Here is a 19,540-nt window from a genome sequence, read left to right on the forward strand (position 1 = left end):
TCAAGTATACTCATCTCAATATTACCAGTGTACTAGATATACACTAATAGTATATCGTTTAGTGTACAGAAGTATACTTTCAAGTATACTCATCTCAATATTACCAGTGTACTAGGTATACACTAATAGTATATAGTTCAGTGTACAGAAGTATACTTTCAAGTATACTCGTCTCAATATTACCAGTGTACAAGGTATACAATAATAGTATATTGTTTAGTGTACAGAAGTATACTTTCAAGTATACTCATCTCAATATTACCAGTGTACTAGGTATACAATAATAGTATATTGTTTAGTGTACAGAAGTATACTTTCAAGTATACTCATCTCAATACTACCAATACTAGGTACCGTACTAGGTATAAAATCAGAGTATAGAGTTGTGTTTAATTTCATTTACTTTCAAGTATAATCATCTCTATTTTACCAAAGTACTAGGTATACACTCAGAGTCTGTAGTTTAGTTCACAGAAGTATACTTTCAAGTATACTTATCGCTATACTACCAAAGTACTAGGTATAGACTCAGAGTATAGAGTTTTGTTAACAGAAGTATACTTTCAAGTATACTCATCTCAATACTAACAGTGTATTAGGTATACACTTAGAGTATGGAGTATAGTTTACAGAAGTATACTTTCAAGTATACTCATCTCAATACTACCAGTGTACTAGGTATACACTTAGAGTATAGAGGTTAGGTAGAACTTTATTGAACAAATAGTTTTTTTTCCAATCGAGTTTTGTTTACTGAAGTATATTTTCAAGTATACCTATCTATATAGTAACAAAGTACTATGTAAAATGCGCCACATTTGCCGGACTCGAACCAGCAACATTAAGTTTCTCAGGCTTATGTTGTGACCTTGAAGTCACAGTATGTGACCTTGAGAGTGTTTGGAAGTACGTCACATGTTTGTCACTGGTGTGTACACCAACTCCCATAATCCTTTGCAAAGTTTACTTCTGGATCATTACAATAAAAGCAGGAAACTGTACTTTAATGACATTGGATGAATTATAATTACAAGTAGACATACTTATTATTGCTAAGGGCTGTCAAAAGTAAACTATACTATGAAACAAGTACACTCGGAGTACACTAGTTCTATACCTGGTGTTGTCTTGATCTTTTAATTATATATTTTATTGAGTATTGTTTCGATTGTTTAAGTGCTTCGTGACCCTGGTCTCGACAAATATTACTAACTTGTTTCTACTGAGTGTTCACTGGTGTTTGTTCGTGGATGAAAATGTGTACTTTTGCTCACAATACTCCATGAGTACACAGCGTGAACTCGACACTCGACAAAAGGTCTCGACTCCGGATCTGAAGTTTGAGGCTCGTGGTGTTTGTTTAAGCAACAAAAACCAGTCGGACCAGAGAGTCTCTTTACAGGGACCAGAGAGTCTCTTTACAGGGACCAGAGAGTTTTACAGGGACCAGAGAGTCTCTTTACAGGGACCAGAGAGTTTTACAGGGACCAGAGAGTCTCTTTACAGGGACCAGAGAGTTTTACAGGGACCAGAGAGTTTTACAGGGACCAGAGAGTCTCTTTACAGGGACCAGAGAGTCTCTTTACAGGGACCAGAGAGTTTTACAGGGACCAGAGAGTTTTACAGGGACCAGAGAGTTTTACAGGGACCAGAGAGTCTCTTTACAGGGACCAGAGAGTTTTACAGGGACCAGAGAGTTTTACAGGGACCAGAGAGTCTCTTTACAGGGACCAGAGTCTCTTTACAGGGACCAGAGAGTCTCTTTACAGGGACCAGAGAGTTTTACAGGGACCAGAGAGTTTTACAGGGACCAGAGAGTCTCTTTACAGGGACCAGAGAGTTTTACAGGGACCAGAGAGTTTTACAGGGACCAGAGAGTCTCTTTACAGGGACCAGAGAGTTTTACAGGGACCAGAGAGTTTTACAGGGACCAGAGAGTCTCTTTACAGGGACCAGAGAGTCTCTTTACAGGGACCAGAGAGTCTCTTTACAGGGACCAGAACGTTTTACAGGGACCAGAGAGTTTTACAGGGACAAGGGAGTTTTACAGGGACCAGAGAGTCTCTTTACAGGGACCAGAGAGTCTCTTTACAGGGACCAGAGAGTTTTACAGGGACCAGAGAGTTTTACAGGGACCAGAGAGTCTCTTTACAGGGACCACAGAGTTTTACAGGGACCAGAGAGTCTCTTTACAGGGACCAGAGAGTCTCTTTACAGGGACCAGAGAGTTTTACAGGGACCAGAGAGTCTCTTTACAGGGACCAGAAAGTTTTACAGGGACCAGAGAGTTTTACAGGGACCAGAGAGTTTTACAGGGACCAGAGAGTCTCTTTACAGGGACCAGAGAGTTTTACAGGGACCAGAGAGTTTTACAGGGACCAGAGTCTCTTTACAGGGACCAGAGAGTCTCTTTACAGGGACCAGAGAGTCTCTTTACAGGGACCAGAGAGTCTCTTTACAGGGACCAGATGGAACCATGTTTTCAACCTTTGATCTCAGTCCTATTGAATAAGGATTACTTTGAAAAGGTTTTAAATTTAAAAAATGAACATAAAACTTCTTTGTATTGTGTCAGAAAAAAAACAGCAAATATTACAAACATAATTATAAATAATCTTACTTTAATGATAACAAATGTCACCAGTTTAAACTCAATAACAGTTTAATTTAAAACGTTAAACATCACAAACATCCTTAAATAACGACCAGAGATGTTTTTGTATTTATTTTTATTTTTTTCTGAATAAATAAATTGTATATATTTTAACTACTTCTCAAACAAACTTCATCATCTATAAACATTATTTACGTATTTTTTAAAGAAAGTGCACATCGACAGGATAATATACGTATTTGCGTCACGTGACCGCCATTTTGAGTTGAAGATTTGAACCACGTGACGAGATTAATTTAAACATCAACTGTCAAATAAACTCTGATTTAAAGCGAATAGAACCAATATTATAGATTATAAAACTTGCTTTTAAAAAAAAGGGATAAACTTAAAACTCACTTCAATTGTAATTGTTTTGTAAATAAAGTTTTCAGTCGACGTTGTGCGTCATAAAGTGACGTCATGACGTTGTAATAAATAATCCAGAACCGCGGGATTAAGACCAGCAGGTGGTCTTCAGGTGTTCTTCAGGTGTTCCTCAGGTGTTCCTCAGGTGGTCTTCAGGTGGTCTTCAGGTGTTCCTCAGGTGTTCTTCAGGTGTTCCTCAGGTGGTCTTCAGGTGTTCCTCAGGTGTTCTTCAGGTGTTCTTCAGGTGTTCCTCAGGTGTTCCTCAGGTGGTCTTCAGGTGTGCACCTCGTCCGCGGGGGAGTCCAGGCTGGCGTCGTAGCCCTCGTTATGGAAGACCGTGGATCTGCCCCATGTCACCCTGCTGGCCTTCGCCGGTCTCTGCTCCTCGTCCGGGTCTGGACTCGGTCCCGGCTCCGCGGCTCCCAGGCGGCGGCTCAGCCTCTCCGTCAGCTTCCGGGCCAGCCGGGAGATGCTGGTGCTGCGGTCCGGACCCAGGTCCACGGACACGCGCAGGTTGCCCACGTACCACATGAGCCAGAGGAAGAGCGTGAGGAAGAGGACCAGGGCCCCGCTGTAGATCAAGAAGTCCCCGTAGAAGCGGCCCGAGACGCGCAGGTCCGCGAAGATGCCCACCAGGAGCACGACCAGGCCCAGCAGGTCCAGCACGATGGCGAGCACGAAGACCGGCAGGCAGGTCCCGATGCGAGACCTCACGTCCATCCTGGGAACATGTTCTCTCGCCTCTAACGGAGCGAGGATGCTGCAGGTGAGGAGGCGCACCTGAGGGAGGACACGCCCCGCCCGCGCCCGCAGGAGGGCGGAACACGCACGCGCACACGCGCACTCTGTAAACACGGACCTGACGCTCGTCAGCAGATGGAAATCCTGCTGGACTCACGACTCATGTTTAACATCAGCTTTGACTGGCAAATCCAAGGCGTCAGCACCACGTGGGAACTGGACGAACCCGCCCAAATGAGAAGAAGAAACAAACCTCGAACGATCAGAGGATTCGATCAATGTTGGTTCAATTGTGAAATAATGATGTGTATTGACAAAAATATCTTCACGTTTTTTCTAAAAGTCACTTTATTATTGATTATATTTCATAATTATCATTAGAATCTTTGTTTGAATCACTACAGCTTTAAAAATAAATAAAATTAAAACGTTTCGATCAATAAAAATACTAATTTTAAGGTAAATTTCTGATTGTTTTGTTAATTATTAAATAATAAATAAATCACGTTTTGAATAATATGTTGCTTTTTTTATTTTTATTATTTTTTATATAATTATTTTAGTTTTTATAAACACAACACAGCTTTGTTAAACTATTATAAAGTCAGTTGTGTTACCAGGATGTTTGTTTGAATCTCTAAATATGTACAAACTTCTAAATGTAATTTTTTAAATGGAAATAATTTTTGATGTAAATAAAATACAAATTCAAATCAGGGAAATAATATTATATTAATCAAAAGAATCAATTGAGAATATATACATTGATTACATGTTGCCATCATTTAAAATGTTATTTGTTATTATTACTATTTTTTCTTAATGAAATATAAACTAGATTCAAAACAACATCGTCGAACCAACTATATATCATTATTTATAAAATGTAATTTAATGATTCTTCAAAACTATTAACAGCAAGTTATTCTCATATTTTAATCTTTAAAACTCACTTTATCAATGATTATACTTCATTATTAGGATCCAAACTGTTGTTAAATTATCTAAAACTTAAGTTAAGTTGTAAGAAAAGGGGCTCAAGTTTTTTATATTCTCTTGTTTTTAAAAATATATATAATTTAATGAATAAAAACATCTGATAAAACAAAAAAAGCTCCTTTTTCTGTTAGCATGTTAGCATCGCGCTAAAGGTAAGGTAAGGAAACTTTATTTGAAATAGTTTTTTCCAATAGCCAATACATACAGCATTTTTTATAAAAAATAAATAAAATAAAATAAAAATAAAATAAATAAATACAAATAAATTAAAATAAATAAAATAAATAAAATAAATAAAATAAATAAAATAAATAAAATAAATAAAATAAATAAAATAAATAAAATAAATAAAATAAATAAAAATAAAGTTAGTATAATAGTTAGCATTATTGCTATTGTTTTGTCGCAAATGGATCTGTTTTAAATAAAGTTTTTTATTATTCCCGACATCTTGACGATACATGTTCGTGTGAACTGGATAATCTGAGGATTACGTGTAAAACTCATCTTCAATTATTAATGTTTTTTAATAACATTCACGTGATATTGAGACGATTATCTTTAAAAGTGTATTTCAGAGAAGACAACATCGTCAGGAGTGTTACCATGACGACCAGCGGGTCCTCCCCGGGGCCTCCTCCTCCGCCACAGGAAGTGACTCGCGGACACGGGAGCGTCTCACACGACGATGCAAATGTTTGAAAAAGCAAATGCGCTGAGACGAGAACATTTGAATGAGTCGACCGTAAAAGCAGGTTTTACGAGACGTCGCTGGTAAATATTTAATGACTGTTAATGGATGAGGTCGCTCGCGCCGCGAAGCACAGCCGTGTCAATGGTTGACAGGAAATGGATGCTAACCATAGCATGATGCTAACGACCACGTGCTAACGCCAGCGACGCCGTAGACGATGACAAAAGACGTAAATAAAGAATAATAGGAAAGAACCTGGAGTGTAACACAATAAACATAACACAATAAATAGAATTTAATCTGTTGTTTTGACTTTCATTTTAATTTAATGAATAGAGACACAACAAGTTATTTGTTAACTTCGTATTAGGTTATATTATTAGTGGAAAACTTACGTAAAAACGTAATTAAATGTGTCTTCAAAACTTTATTGACAAAAATATGTTCACATCTTTCTCAGTATATATAATATATATATATAATAGACTGACTACTATCAGAATATACTTCATTATTAGCATCAGCATTTTCGTTTAAATATCTAAGATTCAAACAAAATTATGATTTATTTTTTAAATATAAAATTAAACATTTTAATCAAAGCAAAGTTTTAACACGGTTTTATTAGTTGAATGAATAGAAACAGATTCAATGAAAAACAACAGAGTTGTCTCTGTTAGCTTAGCGTGTTAGCATCGTACTAGATTTTACTGTTATTTATTTATTATTAGTGGTAAAACTTCAACATAATCGAACGTGTCTTCAAAACTTTATTGACAAAAACATGTTCACATCTTTATCTTACCGTATAACTGATTATACTTGATTAACATCGACCTTATTTTTGTTTAAAGCGATAAAAAATGGATTTTTGGTGAAATGTCAACAAAATTAAATGCGCCTTCAAAACTTTATTGACAAAAATATATTCACGCTGTTCTCTCTGAAACTCACTGACTTTACTTATTATTTTAATCTTTGTTTAAATCTCTAAAACCAGACTAAATGTATAGTTAATATATGATGTTTATTTTATTGATAACGTAAATGTATATTTATACGTATATTTAAAATACATATTCTTAACTGCTTTTTTTTTATTAACCGAATTCAAACAGACCCGATAAAACAACAATAGCAGTGTTTCTGTTGGCATGTTAGCATGGGGCTAGTTAGCATCATAGCTAACGCCATAGTCTTGTCCATGGATGTGTTTTAAATAAAGTTTTTGGGTTATTCCCGACATCTTAACGATACATTTTGTGTAAACTGGATAATCTGAGTTTATGAGTGTCACGTGGATTCATTTAAATTTCCCGCCAAAAGTCGGAATAAAGTTTAAAACACGTTATTTAAAAAAATATTGAGGTTTTTTGAATGTTTTTGATAACGTAAATGTATATTTATACGTATATTTAAAATACATATTCTTAACTGCTTTTTTAATTTACCGAATTTGAACAGACCCGATAAAACAACAATAGCAGTGTTTCTGTTAGCATGTTAGCATGGGGCTAGTTAGCATCATAGCTAACGCCATAGTCTTGTCCATGGATGTGTTTTAAATAAAATTTCTGGGTTATTCCCGACATCTTAACGATACATTTTTGTGTAAACTGGATAATCTGAGTTTATGAGTGTCACGTGGATTCATTTAAATTTCCCGCCAAAAATCGGAATAAAGTTTAAAACGCGTTATTTAAAAAAATATTGTTTTTTTTTGCATTCATGAGTCTTTTGAATGAGTCTTAGAGCCGTGAGTCGTGAGTCTTCATCACAGGAAGTCTTTATTGACCCCGTCAACACCCCCCCGAGTCAAAGGTTAAACTGAGGTTGCCGGTAGTAGGCGAAGGGCTTCTTCATGCTGGACCTCTGGTTGTTCTCCTTGGTGATGGGGATCAGGACCACGCCCACCACCAGGACCATCAGCCCCACGGACAGCAGGGCGGGTCCCAGGAAGTTGGTGAGCTTCCTGCAGTGGCCGGCGAAGTAGAGGCCGCTGATGATGGCGCCGCACAGCAGGAAGACGGTCCCGGTGGACATGAACTGGATGGGGTACCAGTAGACCTGGGACCTCTTGGGGGGGGCGGCCTCGGAGGTCCAGAGGGACTCGCTCCGGGACAGCGAGAAGACGGTGCTGGCGGTCTGGCTGGGGGGCGTCAGCTGGTCCCGGGACTGGGACAGAGTGCACTCGCCCAGAGGGATGTTCTCCGGCATGACTCTGGACACACAGGGCGGGTCACGGCGCCGCTTGATGATGTCATCACCGCTGGCCGCCGAGGTTTCGTGAAACAGGGTCGATACCAGAGCTCAGTAGGTGGCGCCGTCGCTTCGAGAACCAGGCGGTTCTTCAAAGGTAAGTAAAGCAGAGAGCGCCCTCTGGTGGACTGAGAGACTAAGAACCTGTTTCACGAAACCTCGTCAGCCAATCAGATTCAGTTGTGTATCAATATTTAAATATCGTTAATAAAACTACGTTTGTGTGTTTATTTTTACATTTGTGAGAAAGTGTGTGTTGATTACTGTGTGTCCGTGACAGTAGGTGTGTGTTTGGACATTTAATGAGTGTGTGCGCTGAAAAGTGTGTATGAGAGTGTGTGTCCCTGACAGTAGGTGTGTGTTTGGACATTTAATGAGTGTGTGCGCTGAAAAGTGTGTATGAGAGTGTGTGTCTGTGACAGTAGGTGTGTGTTTGGACATTTAATGAGTGTGTGCGCTGAAAAGTGTGCATGAGTGTGTGTGTCCGTGACAGTAGGTGTGTGTTTGGACATTTAATGAGTGTGTGCGCTGAAAAGTGTGTACGAGAGTGTGTGTCCGTGACAGTAGGTGTGTGTTTGGACATTTAATGAGTGTGTGCGCTGAAAAGTGTGTATGAGAGTGTGTGTCTGTGACAGTAGGTGTGTGTTTGGACATTTAATGAGTGTGTGCGCTGAAAAGTGTGTATGAGAGTGTGTGTCGTGACAGTAGGTGTGTGTTTGGACATTTAACGAGTGTGTGCGCTGAAAAGTGTGTATGAGAGTGTGTGTCTGTGACAGTAGGTGTGTGTTTGGACATTTAATGAGTGTGTGCGCTGAAAAGTGTGTATGAGAGTGTGTGTCCGTGACAGTAGGTGTGTGTTTGGACATTTAATGAGTGTGTGCGCTGAAAAGTGTGTATGAGAGTGTGTGTCTGTGACAGTAGGTGTGTGTTTGGACATTTAATGAGTGTGTGCGCTGAAAAGTGTGTATGAGAGTGTGTGTCTGTGACAGTAGGTGTGTGTCTGCCTTTGTGTGTCTGGACATGTGTAGGTGTCTTAACTTTTGTGAGGGTTTGTGTGTGTGTATGTGTGTGTTGACAAGTGTCTGTGTCGGTGTGTGTGTGTGTGTGTGTCGTGACAGTAGGTGTGTGTTTGGACATTTAACGAGTGTGTGCGCTGAAAAGTGTGTATGAGAGTGTGTGTCCGTGACAGTAGGTGTGTGTCTGCCTTCATTTGTCTGGACATGTATAAGTGTGTCCTTACTTTTGTGAGGGTTTGTGTGTGTGCATGTGTGTGTTGACAAGTGTCTGTGTTGGTGTGTGTGTTGATGACTGTAGGTGTGTGTCAGTGTGCATGTGTGTATCTTTACATCTCTGAGTGATTGTGTGAGCAGATGAGTGTTCATTAGTGTGTGTCCACAATTGGTGTGTATCTTCCTGTTTGTGTGCAAATGTGTGTCTTTACTTCTGTGGGTCTGCGTTAATGAGTGTGTGTCAGTGTGTGTACATGATTGGTGTGTGTCTGCCTGTGGTTATGCACATGTGTGTGTGTTTACTGGTGTGGGAACAGATGTGTGTTGATGTTGAATGTGTGTTTGTGTTGATGACAGTAGGTGTGTGTCTCCCTGTGTGATGGTCAGTGAGTGTAGATGTGTCTAATGTAACATTCGTGAGTGTTTGTGTGTGAAAGTGTGTTGTTGAATGTGTGTTTGTGTTGTTGTCAGTAGGTGTGTGTCTCCCTGTGTGTAGGTCAGTGAGTGTAGACGTGTCTATTGTAACATTCGTAAGTGTTTGTGTGTGAAAGTGTGTTGTTGAATGTGTACACCTTCAAATCGTCTTGTGTTTGTATGTCAACATGTGTGTTTGAGTGAGTCTGGGTGTGTCTGTGTTGTTGTGTTGTCATTGGTATCATTAGTGTGTGTATGTGTGTGTATCAGAGTGTGTATTTGTGAGATAATTTTGATAGTATGTGTATAAAAAAGTGTACGTATACATTTATTAAAAATAAAAATATTTATTGACAAAAAACTCACATAAATTAAAGGCAACTAATCCAAATGACACACAACTGATACACAACAAACACTAACATTGTTTTATTAGTGTGTACATCAGTAAAAGTGTATTTATTTGTGAGGTTGTTGTGAGGTCGTGTGTGTATAAAAAATTGTGTGTTTACATTTAGTCCAAATGAAAACGGTTATTGACAGAAAACTAACACACAATTCATGCAAGTAGCGTACAACTGACACACAATTGACACAGAAAACACATAACGGACACACACTCAACATACATTCGTAAACTCATCAGTGTGTGTATCTGTGAGACAATTTTGATTGTGTATGTGTATAAAAAAGTGTATGTTTACATTTAGGTGAACTACAAATGTGACAAAAAACGGACACACAACTAACTCAACTGAAACGCAACTAATGCACAATAATGCCAGTGACACACAACTGAGACACTACACTTTTTATAAGTGTGTGTGTACGTCAGTAAAAGTATCAGTGTTTGTGTATCATTGTGATAATGTGTGTGTAGAAAAAGTCCATGTTTACGTTTATTTAAAATATAAATGTGTATTGATGAACAACTACACAAGTCACACACAACCAATGCTGCATGACTAGCACAACCGACACACAACAGACAAAAAAAAGACATGACTGACACACAACCTCGTTGTTATTATGTGTGTGTTTAAAAAAGTGTGTGTGTAGAGCTATTGACAGAAAAAACTGACACACAACACATAAATATGAGTGCGTGTCAGTAAGTGAGTGTGTGTGTCTGTGAGCTCATTGTGATCGTGTGCATAAAAAAGTGTGTGTTTACGTTAAGTGAAGTGAACAATGTGTGTCGAAGGTGTGTGCGTTTGTCGAGCGACACGTGACGACAACTATGACAAAAAACAACAAGCTGTCAATCAAGTCGTACCTCAGACCTGGATCAGGATCAGGATCAGGATCAGGACCAGGATCAGGATCAGGATCTTCCCGTCATGGAGGAAACGCTGCAGTCGTCCCGAGCTCCAGACTCCTCTGACCCTCCTGCCGTCCCTCCAGCCGCCCCTCCAGCCGCCCCTCCAGCCGCCCCCCCTCCACCGGCCCGGCTCCCCCGGGACCCTCCGCACCAGAACCACTCAGGCCTCGTCTGCTCGCTCGCACAGCACGCCTCGACCACAACACATTCTTCTTCTGCGCCGCGATCAGAGTTTCCAACATGGCCGCCCGTCGGCACCGTATCGACCGGCGCGACCGACGAGGCTTTCGAGTCCATCAGTGAAGTCATTAAACCAGAAGAAGCAGGAAGTCGTTGCTTTTTGGGCAGAAAAGTCCATGAAACGTGAGTCGAGTTGAGACGACTTTTTTCAAAGTCCTCACCAGACAACTAACAAAACAGACTCACAACTAACAAAACAGACTCACAACTAACAAAACTGACTCACAACTAACAAAACAGACTCACAACTAACAAAACTGACTCACAACTAACAAAACAGACTCACAACTAACAAAACTGACTCACAACTAACAAAACTGACTAACAACTAACAAAACTGACTAACAACTAACAAAACAGACTAACAACTAACAAAACAGACTCACAACTAACAAAACAGACTAACAACTAACAAAACTGACTCACAACTAACAAAACTGGCTCACAACTAACAAAACTGACTCACAACTAACAAAACAGACTAACAACTAACAAAACTGACTAACAACTAACAAAACTGACTAACAACTAACACAACTGTCTCACAACTAATAAAACAGACTCACAACTAACAAAACTGACTAACAACTAACAAAACTGACTCACAACTAACAAAACAGACTAACAACTAACAAAACAGACTCACAACTAACAAAACTGACTAACAACTAACAAAACTGACTCACAACTAACAAAACAGACTAACAACTAACAAAACAGACTAACAACTAACAAAACTGACTAACAACTAACAAAACTGACTAACAACTAACACAACTGTCTCACAACTAATAAAACAGACTCACAACTAACAAAACTGACTAACAACTAACAAAACAGACTAACAACTAACAAAACTGACTAACAACTAACAAAACAGACTCACAACTAACAAAACAGACTAACAACTAACAAAACTGACTAACAACTAACAAAACTGACTAACAACTAACACAACTGTCTCACAACTAATAAAACAGACTCACAACTAACAAAACTGACTAACAACTAACAAAACTGACTCACAACTAACAAAACAGACTAACAACTAACAAAACAGACTCACAACTAACAAAACTGACTAACAACTAACAAAACTGACTCACAACTAACAAAACAGACTCACAACTAACAAAACAGACTCACAACTAACAAAATTGACTCACAACTAACAAAACTGACTCACAACTAACAAAACTGACTCACAACTAACAAAACTGACTAACAACTAACAAAACTGACTCACAACTAACAAAACTGACTAACAACTAACAAAACAGACTAACAACTAACAAAACTGCCTCACAACTAACAAAACAGACTAACAAAACAGACTAACAACTAACAAAACTGACTCACAACTAACAAAACTGACTCACAACTAACAAAACAGACTCACAACTAACAAAACAGACTCACAACTAACAAAACTGACTCACAACTAACACAACTGTCTCACAACTAACAAAATTGACTCACAACTAACAAAACAGACTAACAGCTAACAAAACTGACTCACAACTAACAAAACTGACTCACAACTAACAGAACTGACAAACAACTAACAAAACTGACTCACAACTAACAAAACTGACTAAAAACTAACAAAACAGACTAACAACTAACAAAACTGCCTCACAACTAACAAAACTGACTAACAAAACAGACTAACAACTAACAAAACTGACTCACAACTAACAAAACAGACTAACAACTAACAAAACAGACTAACAACTAACAAAACAGACTTACAACTAACAAAACTGACTCACAACTAACAAAACTGACTAACAACTAACAAACAGACTAACAACTAACAAAACTGACTCACAACTAACAAAACAGACTAACAACTAACAAAACTGACTCACAACTAACAAAACTGACTCACAACTAAAAAAACAGACTAACAACTAACAAAACTGACTCACAACTAACAAAACTGACTAACAACTAACAAAACAGACTCACAACTAACAAAACAGACTCACAACTAACAAAACTGACTAACAACTAACAAAACAGACTCACAACTAACAAAACTGACTAACAACTAACAAAACTGACTCACAACTAACAAAACTGACTAACAACTAACAAAACAGACTAACAACTAACAAAACTGACTCACAACTAACAAAACTGACTCACAACTAACACAACTGACTCACAACTGACTCACAACTAATGCAAATGACTAACAAAACTAACTCACAACTGACATGCAACTAACTCAACTGACACAGAAGTAACACAGTTGACACCCAACTAATTAACTGACACACAATTAATGTTACTGACAAACAACCAACGCGACTGACACGCAACTAAAGCGACTGACACACAACTAACAAAACTGACTCACTACTAATACAACAAACACAAGTTAACTGACACAGAAGTAACGCAACTGACATGCAACTAACTGACTCAAAACTAACACTAGTTACAGACAACTAACGCAACTGACACAGAAGAAACACAACTGTCACAAAATCAACACAAATGACACACAATGATCCACGATGGATTGGTTCTCACTGGTTGCTCCTGAATATTTGTGTACATTAAAGTTTTCTACAAATATACATTACTAACTGACATTGAATTATTTAACACATTGAATGAGTTTATGATTTTAAAATGATGTTCAAACTCAATCCATGGAGTCCAGAGTTTCTCGAGTCATGGAAGCTTCACGTGTCAAAACCTGCTCCGTCACGGAGACGCTGGTTAAACAGCTCGAGACGCTTCGGGAGGATCCGGCCGTTGATGCAGATGAAACCTGAGCCTCGGCTGCTGAGGAGGGAAAACGAATTATCAGCACTGAGGGTCAGTTTTACCAGACGGGTCTCTGTTGTTGATCTTCCGTTGATCGTGAGAGTTTCGTCACTGACGCACAACTGACACTCACTGTGGCGTCTGTGTGACTCACAACTGACCACTCCAAACTTTCGCAACTGACACACAACTAAAGTAACTGACTCACAACTGACCACTACAGTTAATGAAGCACAACGGACCAGTCCAAACTTTCGCAACTGACACACAACTATAGTAACTGACTCACAACTGACCACTACAGTTGCTGACGTACAACTGACCAGCCAAAATTTTTGCAACTGACACACAACTATAGTAACTGACTCACAACTGACTTACAAGTGACACACCACTAATGCAACTGACCCACAACTGACATGAACTGATGTAACCTATGTACAACTGACACACAACTGCTGATATGATTATGAACACAGGGCAAATGACTCAAGCCAGGTAAACAACTGACATATGACTTACACAACTGAAAAACAGCTTACACATAGCTAAACAGAATGACACACTACTGACCAAACTAAAACACAACTGACATAATTAATGCAGCAGATTTTCAACCGACTCACAACTGACATATGACTAACACAGCTGACCCACAACTGACATATGACTAACACAACTCACGCACGACTGACATATGACTAACACAACTGACCCACGACCGACATATGACTAACAAAACTGATGCACGACTGACATATGACTAACACAACTGACCCACAACTGACATATGGCTAACACAACTGACGCACGACTGACATATGACAAACAAAACTGACGAACGACTGACATATGATTAACACAGCAAACTCACAACTGACATATGACTAACATAACTGACCCACAACTGACATATGATCTTAACTGACACACAACTGACTCATCTTAACTGACATACAACTGACTAATATTAACTGACAAACAACTGACTAATCTTAATTGACTGATCTTAACTGACACACAACTGACTCATCTTAACTGACACACAACTGACTAATCTTAACTGACACACAACTTACTCACCTTAACTGACACACAACTGACTCATCTTAACTGACACACAACTGACTAATCTTAACTGACACACAACTGACTCATCTTAACTAACACACAACTGACTCATCTTAACTGACACACAACTGACTAATCTTAACTGACACACAACTGACTCACCTTAACTGACACACAACTGACTCACCTTAACTGACACACAACTGAATAATCTTAACTGACACACAACTGACTCACCTTAACTAACACACAACTGACTCATCTTAACTAACACACAACTGACTAATCTTAACTGACACACAACTGACTCATCTTAACTGACACACAACTGACTCACCTTAACTAACACACAACTGACTCATCTTAACTAACACACAACTGACTAATCTTAACTGACACACAACTGACTCATCTTAACTGACACACAACTGACTCTTCTTAACTGACACACAACTGAATCATCTTAACTAACACACAACTGACTAATCTTAACTGACACACAACTGACTCATCTTAACTGACACACAACTGACTCATCTTAACTGACACACAACTGACTCATCTTAACTGAAACACAACTGACTAATCTTAACTGACACACAACTTACTCACCTTAACTGACACACAACTGACTCACCTTAACTGACACACAACTGACTAATCTTAACTAACACACAACTGAATAATCTTAACTGACACACAACTGACTCACCTTAACTGACACACAACTGACTCACCTTAACTGACACACAACTGAATAATCTTAACTGACACACAACTGACTCACCTTAACTGACACACAACTGACTCATCTTAACTAACACACAACTGAATAATCTTAACTGACACACAACTGACTCACCTTAACTGACACACAACTGACTAATCTTAACTGACACACAACTGACTCATCTTAACTGACACACAACTGACTCACCTTAACTAACACACAACTGACTCATCTTAACTAACACACAACTGACTAATCTTAACTGACACACAACTGACTCATCTTAACTGACACACAACTGACTCATCTTAACTGACACACAACTGACTCATCTTAACTGAAACACAACTGACTAATCTTAACTGACACACAACTTACTCACCTTAACTGACACACAACTGACTCATCTTAACTGACACACAACTGACTCATCTTAACTAACACACAACTGACTCATCTTAACTGACACACAACTGACTAATCTTAACTGACACACAACTGACTCATCTTAACTGACACACAACTGACTCACCTTAAGTAACACACAACTGACTCATCTTAACTAACACACAACTGACTAATCTTAACTGACACACAACTGACTCATCTTAACTGACACACAACTGACTCATCTTAACTGACACACAACTGACTCACCTTAACTAACACACAACTGACTCACCTTAACTGACACACAACTGACTCACCTTAACTGACACACAACTGAATAATCTTAACTGACACACAACTGACTCACCTTAACTGACACACAACTGACTCATCTTAACTAACACACAACTGAATAATCTTAACTGACAAACAACTGACTCACCTTAACTGACACACAACTGACTAATCTTAACTGACACACAACTGACTAATCTTAACTGACACACAACTGAATAATCTTAACTGACTCACAACTGACTCACCTTAACTGACACACAACTGACACACAACTGAATAATCTTAACTGACACACAACTGACTCACCTTAACTAACACACAACTGACTAATCTTAACTGACACACAACTGACTAATCTTAACCGACACACAACTGAATAATCTTAACTGACACACAACTGACTCACCTTAACTGACACACAACTGAATAATCTTAACTGACACACAACTGACTCACCTTAACTAACACACAACTGACTAATCTTAACTGACACACAACTGACTAATCTTAACTGACACACAACTGAATAATCTTAACTGACACACAACTGACTCACCTTAACTAACACACAACTGACTCATCTTAACTAACACACAACTGACTAATCTTAACTGACACACAACTGACTCTTCTTAACTGACACACATAGTGTTTGTGTATATTTAGTATATTTATTTATGTATATATAACTATTAATACAAACAACTGCTACTTTGAATATGACTTTTATGACTCAAATAAAAGTGACAAGTGACAAGTCAAGTACTTGAGTACTTACAGTGATATTACTACTGACATGAAACTTTGTACTTATCGAGGCTGATAATGGCTGCGTCATGACGTCACAGCTCTAAGTGCTGTTACTCGACTCGTCCATTAAGCGACTCTGACGTCACATGTGTCTGTCATCCTTTGGTGGAAAAACATGTTCATCGACGTCATCTCGACTGATGTAGCTCCCGCTTGAGCCGGCAGAGGGCGGCATCAGCGCATGGTTTCATTTCTTTTACAAGAAGTCATTGCTGTGATGATGACGTATGAAGGACGAGGAGTGACGTCAAGAGTTCTGGAGTAACTCACGTTTAAATGTATTTCTAATGAAACATACACACTGGAACACAATTTAACACACGCAAATCTGGACAGACACACATACAAACTGGATTACACATACTTGAGCCAACACACGCACACATACACACACAAACACGAGGACACACAAACACGCACACATGATCACAAAAACACACACACACGCACTCACGATCACGCACACGTTATAACACACGCACACATTTTAACACAAACACAATAACAAACACACAATCACACACACTTTATCACACTAACAGTTGATAACACACACACATGCACACACACACACACACACACACACACACACACACACACACACACACACACACACAAATGGAGATGAAACTAATGACGTAATTCTTCCAAATGAGTCCCAGACGACGAACTTCCTGATGTTTGTTCTTACGTTTCTGCTGACGAGTCTGTAGTTCCCTGAAGACCAGCCGCTTAAATGAAGTCGTAAGTCAGACACACACACATCTACATCTACACACACACACACACACACACACACACACACACACACACACACAGACACACACACACACACACACACACACACACAGACACACACACACACACACACACACACACACACACACCCCGACACACACACACACACACACACACACACACACACACACACACACACACACACACACACACACACAGACACACACACACACACACACACACACAGACACACACACACACACACACACACACACACAGACACACACACACACACACACACACACACACACACACACACACACACACACACACACACACACACACACACACACAGACACGCACACACACACAGACAAAAAACACACACGCACACACAAACACACAAACACACGCACAAACACACACACTCACACACACCTACACACAGGCACAAACACACACACTCACACACACCTACACGCACACACACACACTCATTTTATTCCAATCACGTTTATTCATGAAAAAAATAACTAAATACGTGAACATAAACAAAAAGTTGAAGATGAAATAAAAGGATAAAAAAAAGACTTTTTTCCTGCGTTCGTGCAGCAACAAGTCACATGACCAGGAGTCTGTTGCTATGATGATGCGGTTTCCTTGGCGACCAGAGCAGTATGGATGCTGATGGATGGAGGGTTTGACCTCTGATGCTTCAACGTTCTTCCAAGGAAGTCGAACCAACGACCAGAACAACCTCGAGTCTCGTTTGACACTGTTGTAGTTTTGGGTTTGACTCAAAACTTTATTTGTTTCAAAACCTTTTAAAATGTTGTTTTTTCAGTTTCACAAAGTTCATTTGTTTGATATAGTATCAAAAAGATTCCAAACAGGAAGTAGTTAACAGGTTAATATCTGCTGAACATTAACTCGTCAACTTTTTACCAGGTTTTTTTTGGATTTTTTTTTACCCTTTTTGAAAATCACAATTAATACGATTTGTTTTAATTTCTCTTTATTTTCTGTTAAATAACAATAATTTAATGTTTGATAAAGTTGCCAAATATTAATAACAGGAAGTATTTAATGTGTTATTATCTATTGAATTTTTTTTTCAAGTTTGTAAATTGTATTTTTGTAGGATTTTTTTTTTGGATTGTATTTATTTCACCTTTTCTTTTTCAAATTCCAACAAGTTTTTATGTTTTTTAAATCACAGATTAAGTACATTTTCTTTCTTGTAATTTTCTTTTTTCAGTTTCAAAAAGTTTCTTTTATAAAGTAGCAAAAATATTCCCAACAGGAAGTAGTTAAATCTGCTGAACATTAACTCATAAACTTTTACCAGGTATTTTTCTATGACATTTTTTTTTTTACACACATAATTTTGTGTAAAATAATAATTTAAAACATTACATTTTTACATTAAAAAATAATATTTTTTTATATAAAGTAGCAAAAATAATAAAAACAGGAAGTAGTTAGTGGGTTATTATTTACTGAACATTAAGTTAAAATTTTGATCTGGTTTCAAAAACGTTTTTGTGTATTTCAATCTTTTTACGCTTTTTTTTTCCGGATTCAAAACATTGTTTTTTTCTGAACTAAAGTTTTCTAATACATTGATTGCAGATGAAAAAATTTCCATCAAAAAAAAGTTTTCTTTGCCTTTTTCAAATGTACTTTTATGTTGGAAATGACTTTGGTTCTTAACAGGAAGTAGTAGTTTTGTTGTTAAAAAAAATAAATATTTTGATACATTTTGTTTTCTCTGTGAGTCTACGACAGTCGCGCCTTGATGATG

The 19,540-nt window shown here is 38.4% G+C and overlaps 2 protein-coding genes across 2 annotated transcripts; both read right to left on the reverse strand.

The window, feature by feature from the left end:
* Window positions 1–2,712: 2,712 nt before the first annotated feature.
* tmem238l (transmembrane protein 238 like) lies at window positions 2,713–3,842 on the reverse strand. The gene has a single exon (XM_087809267.1). The coding sequence runs from the start codon at window positions 3,740–3,742 to the stop codon at window positions 3,296–3,298; it is 447 nt and encodes a 148-aa protein (XP_087665393.1). The 5' UTR covers window positions 3,743–3,842; the 3' UTR covers window positions 2,713–3,295.
* A 3,429-nt stretch (window positions 3,843–7,271) lies between these two features.
* Window positions 7,272–10,769, reverse strand: pirt (phosphoinositide interacting regulator of transient receptor potential channels). The gene is made up of 2 exons (XM_087809582.1): window positions 10,635–10,769; window positions 7,272–7,677 (listed from the first exon to the last, which is right to left on the reverse strand). The coding sequence occupies exon 2, from the start codon at window positions 7,671–7,673 to the stop codon at window positions 7,272–7,274; it is 402 nt and encodes a 133-aa protein (XP_087665708.1). The 5' UTR covers window positions 7,674–7,677; window positions 10,635–10,769.
* Window positions 10,770–19,540: the final 8,771 nt, after the last annotated feature.

Source organism: Callionymus lyra, chromosome 15 (assembly GCF_982586985.1).
Source record: "Callionymus lyra chromosome 15, fCalLyr1.hap1.1, whole genome shotgun sequence".
In the NCBI taxonomy this organism is placed as follows: domain Eukaryota; kingdom Metazoa; phylum Chordata; class Actinopteri; order Syngnathiformes; family Callionymidae; genus Callionymus; species Callionymus lyra.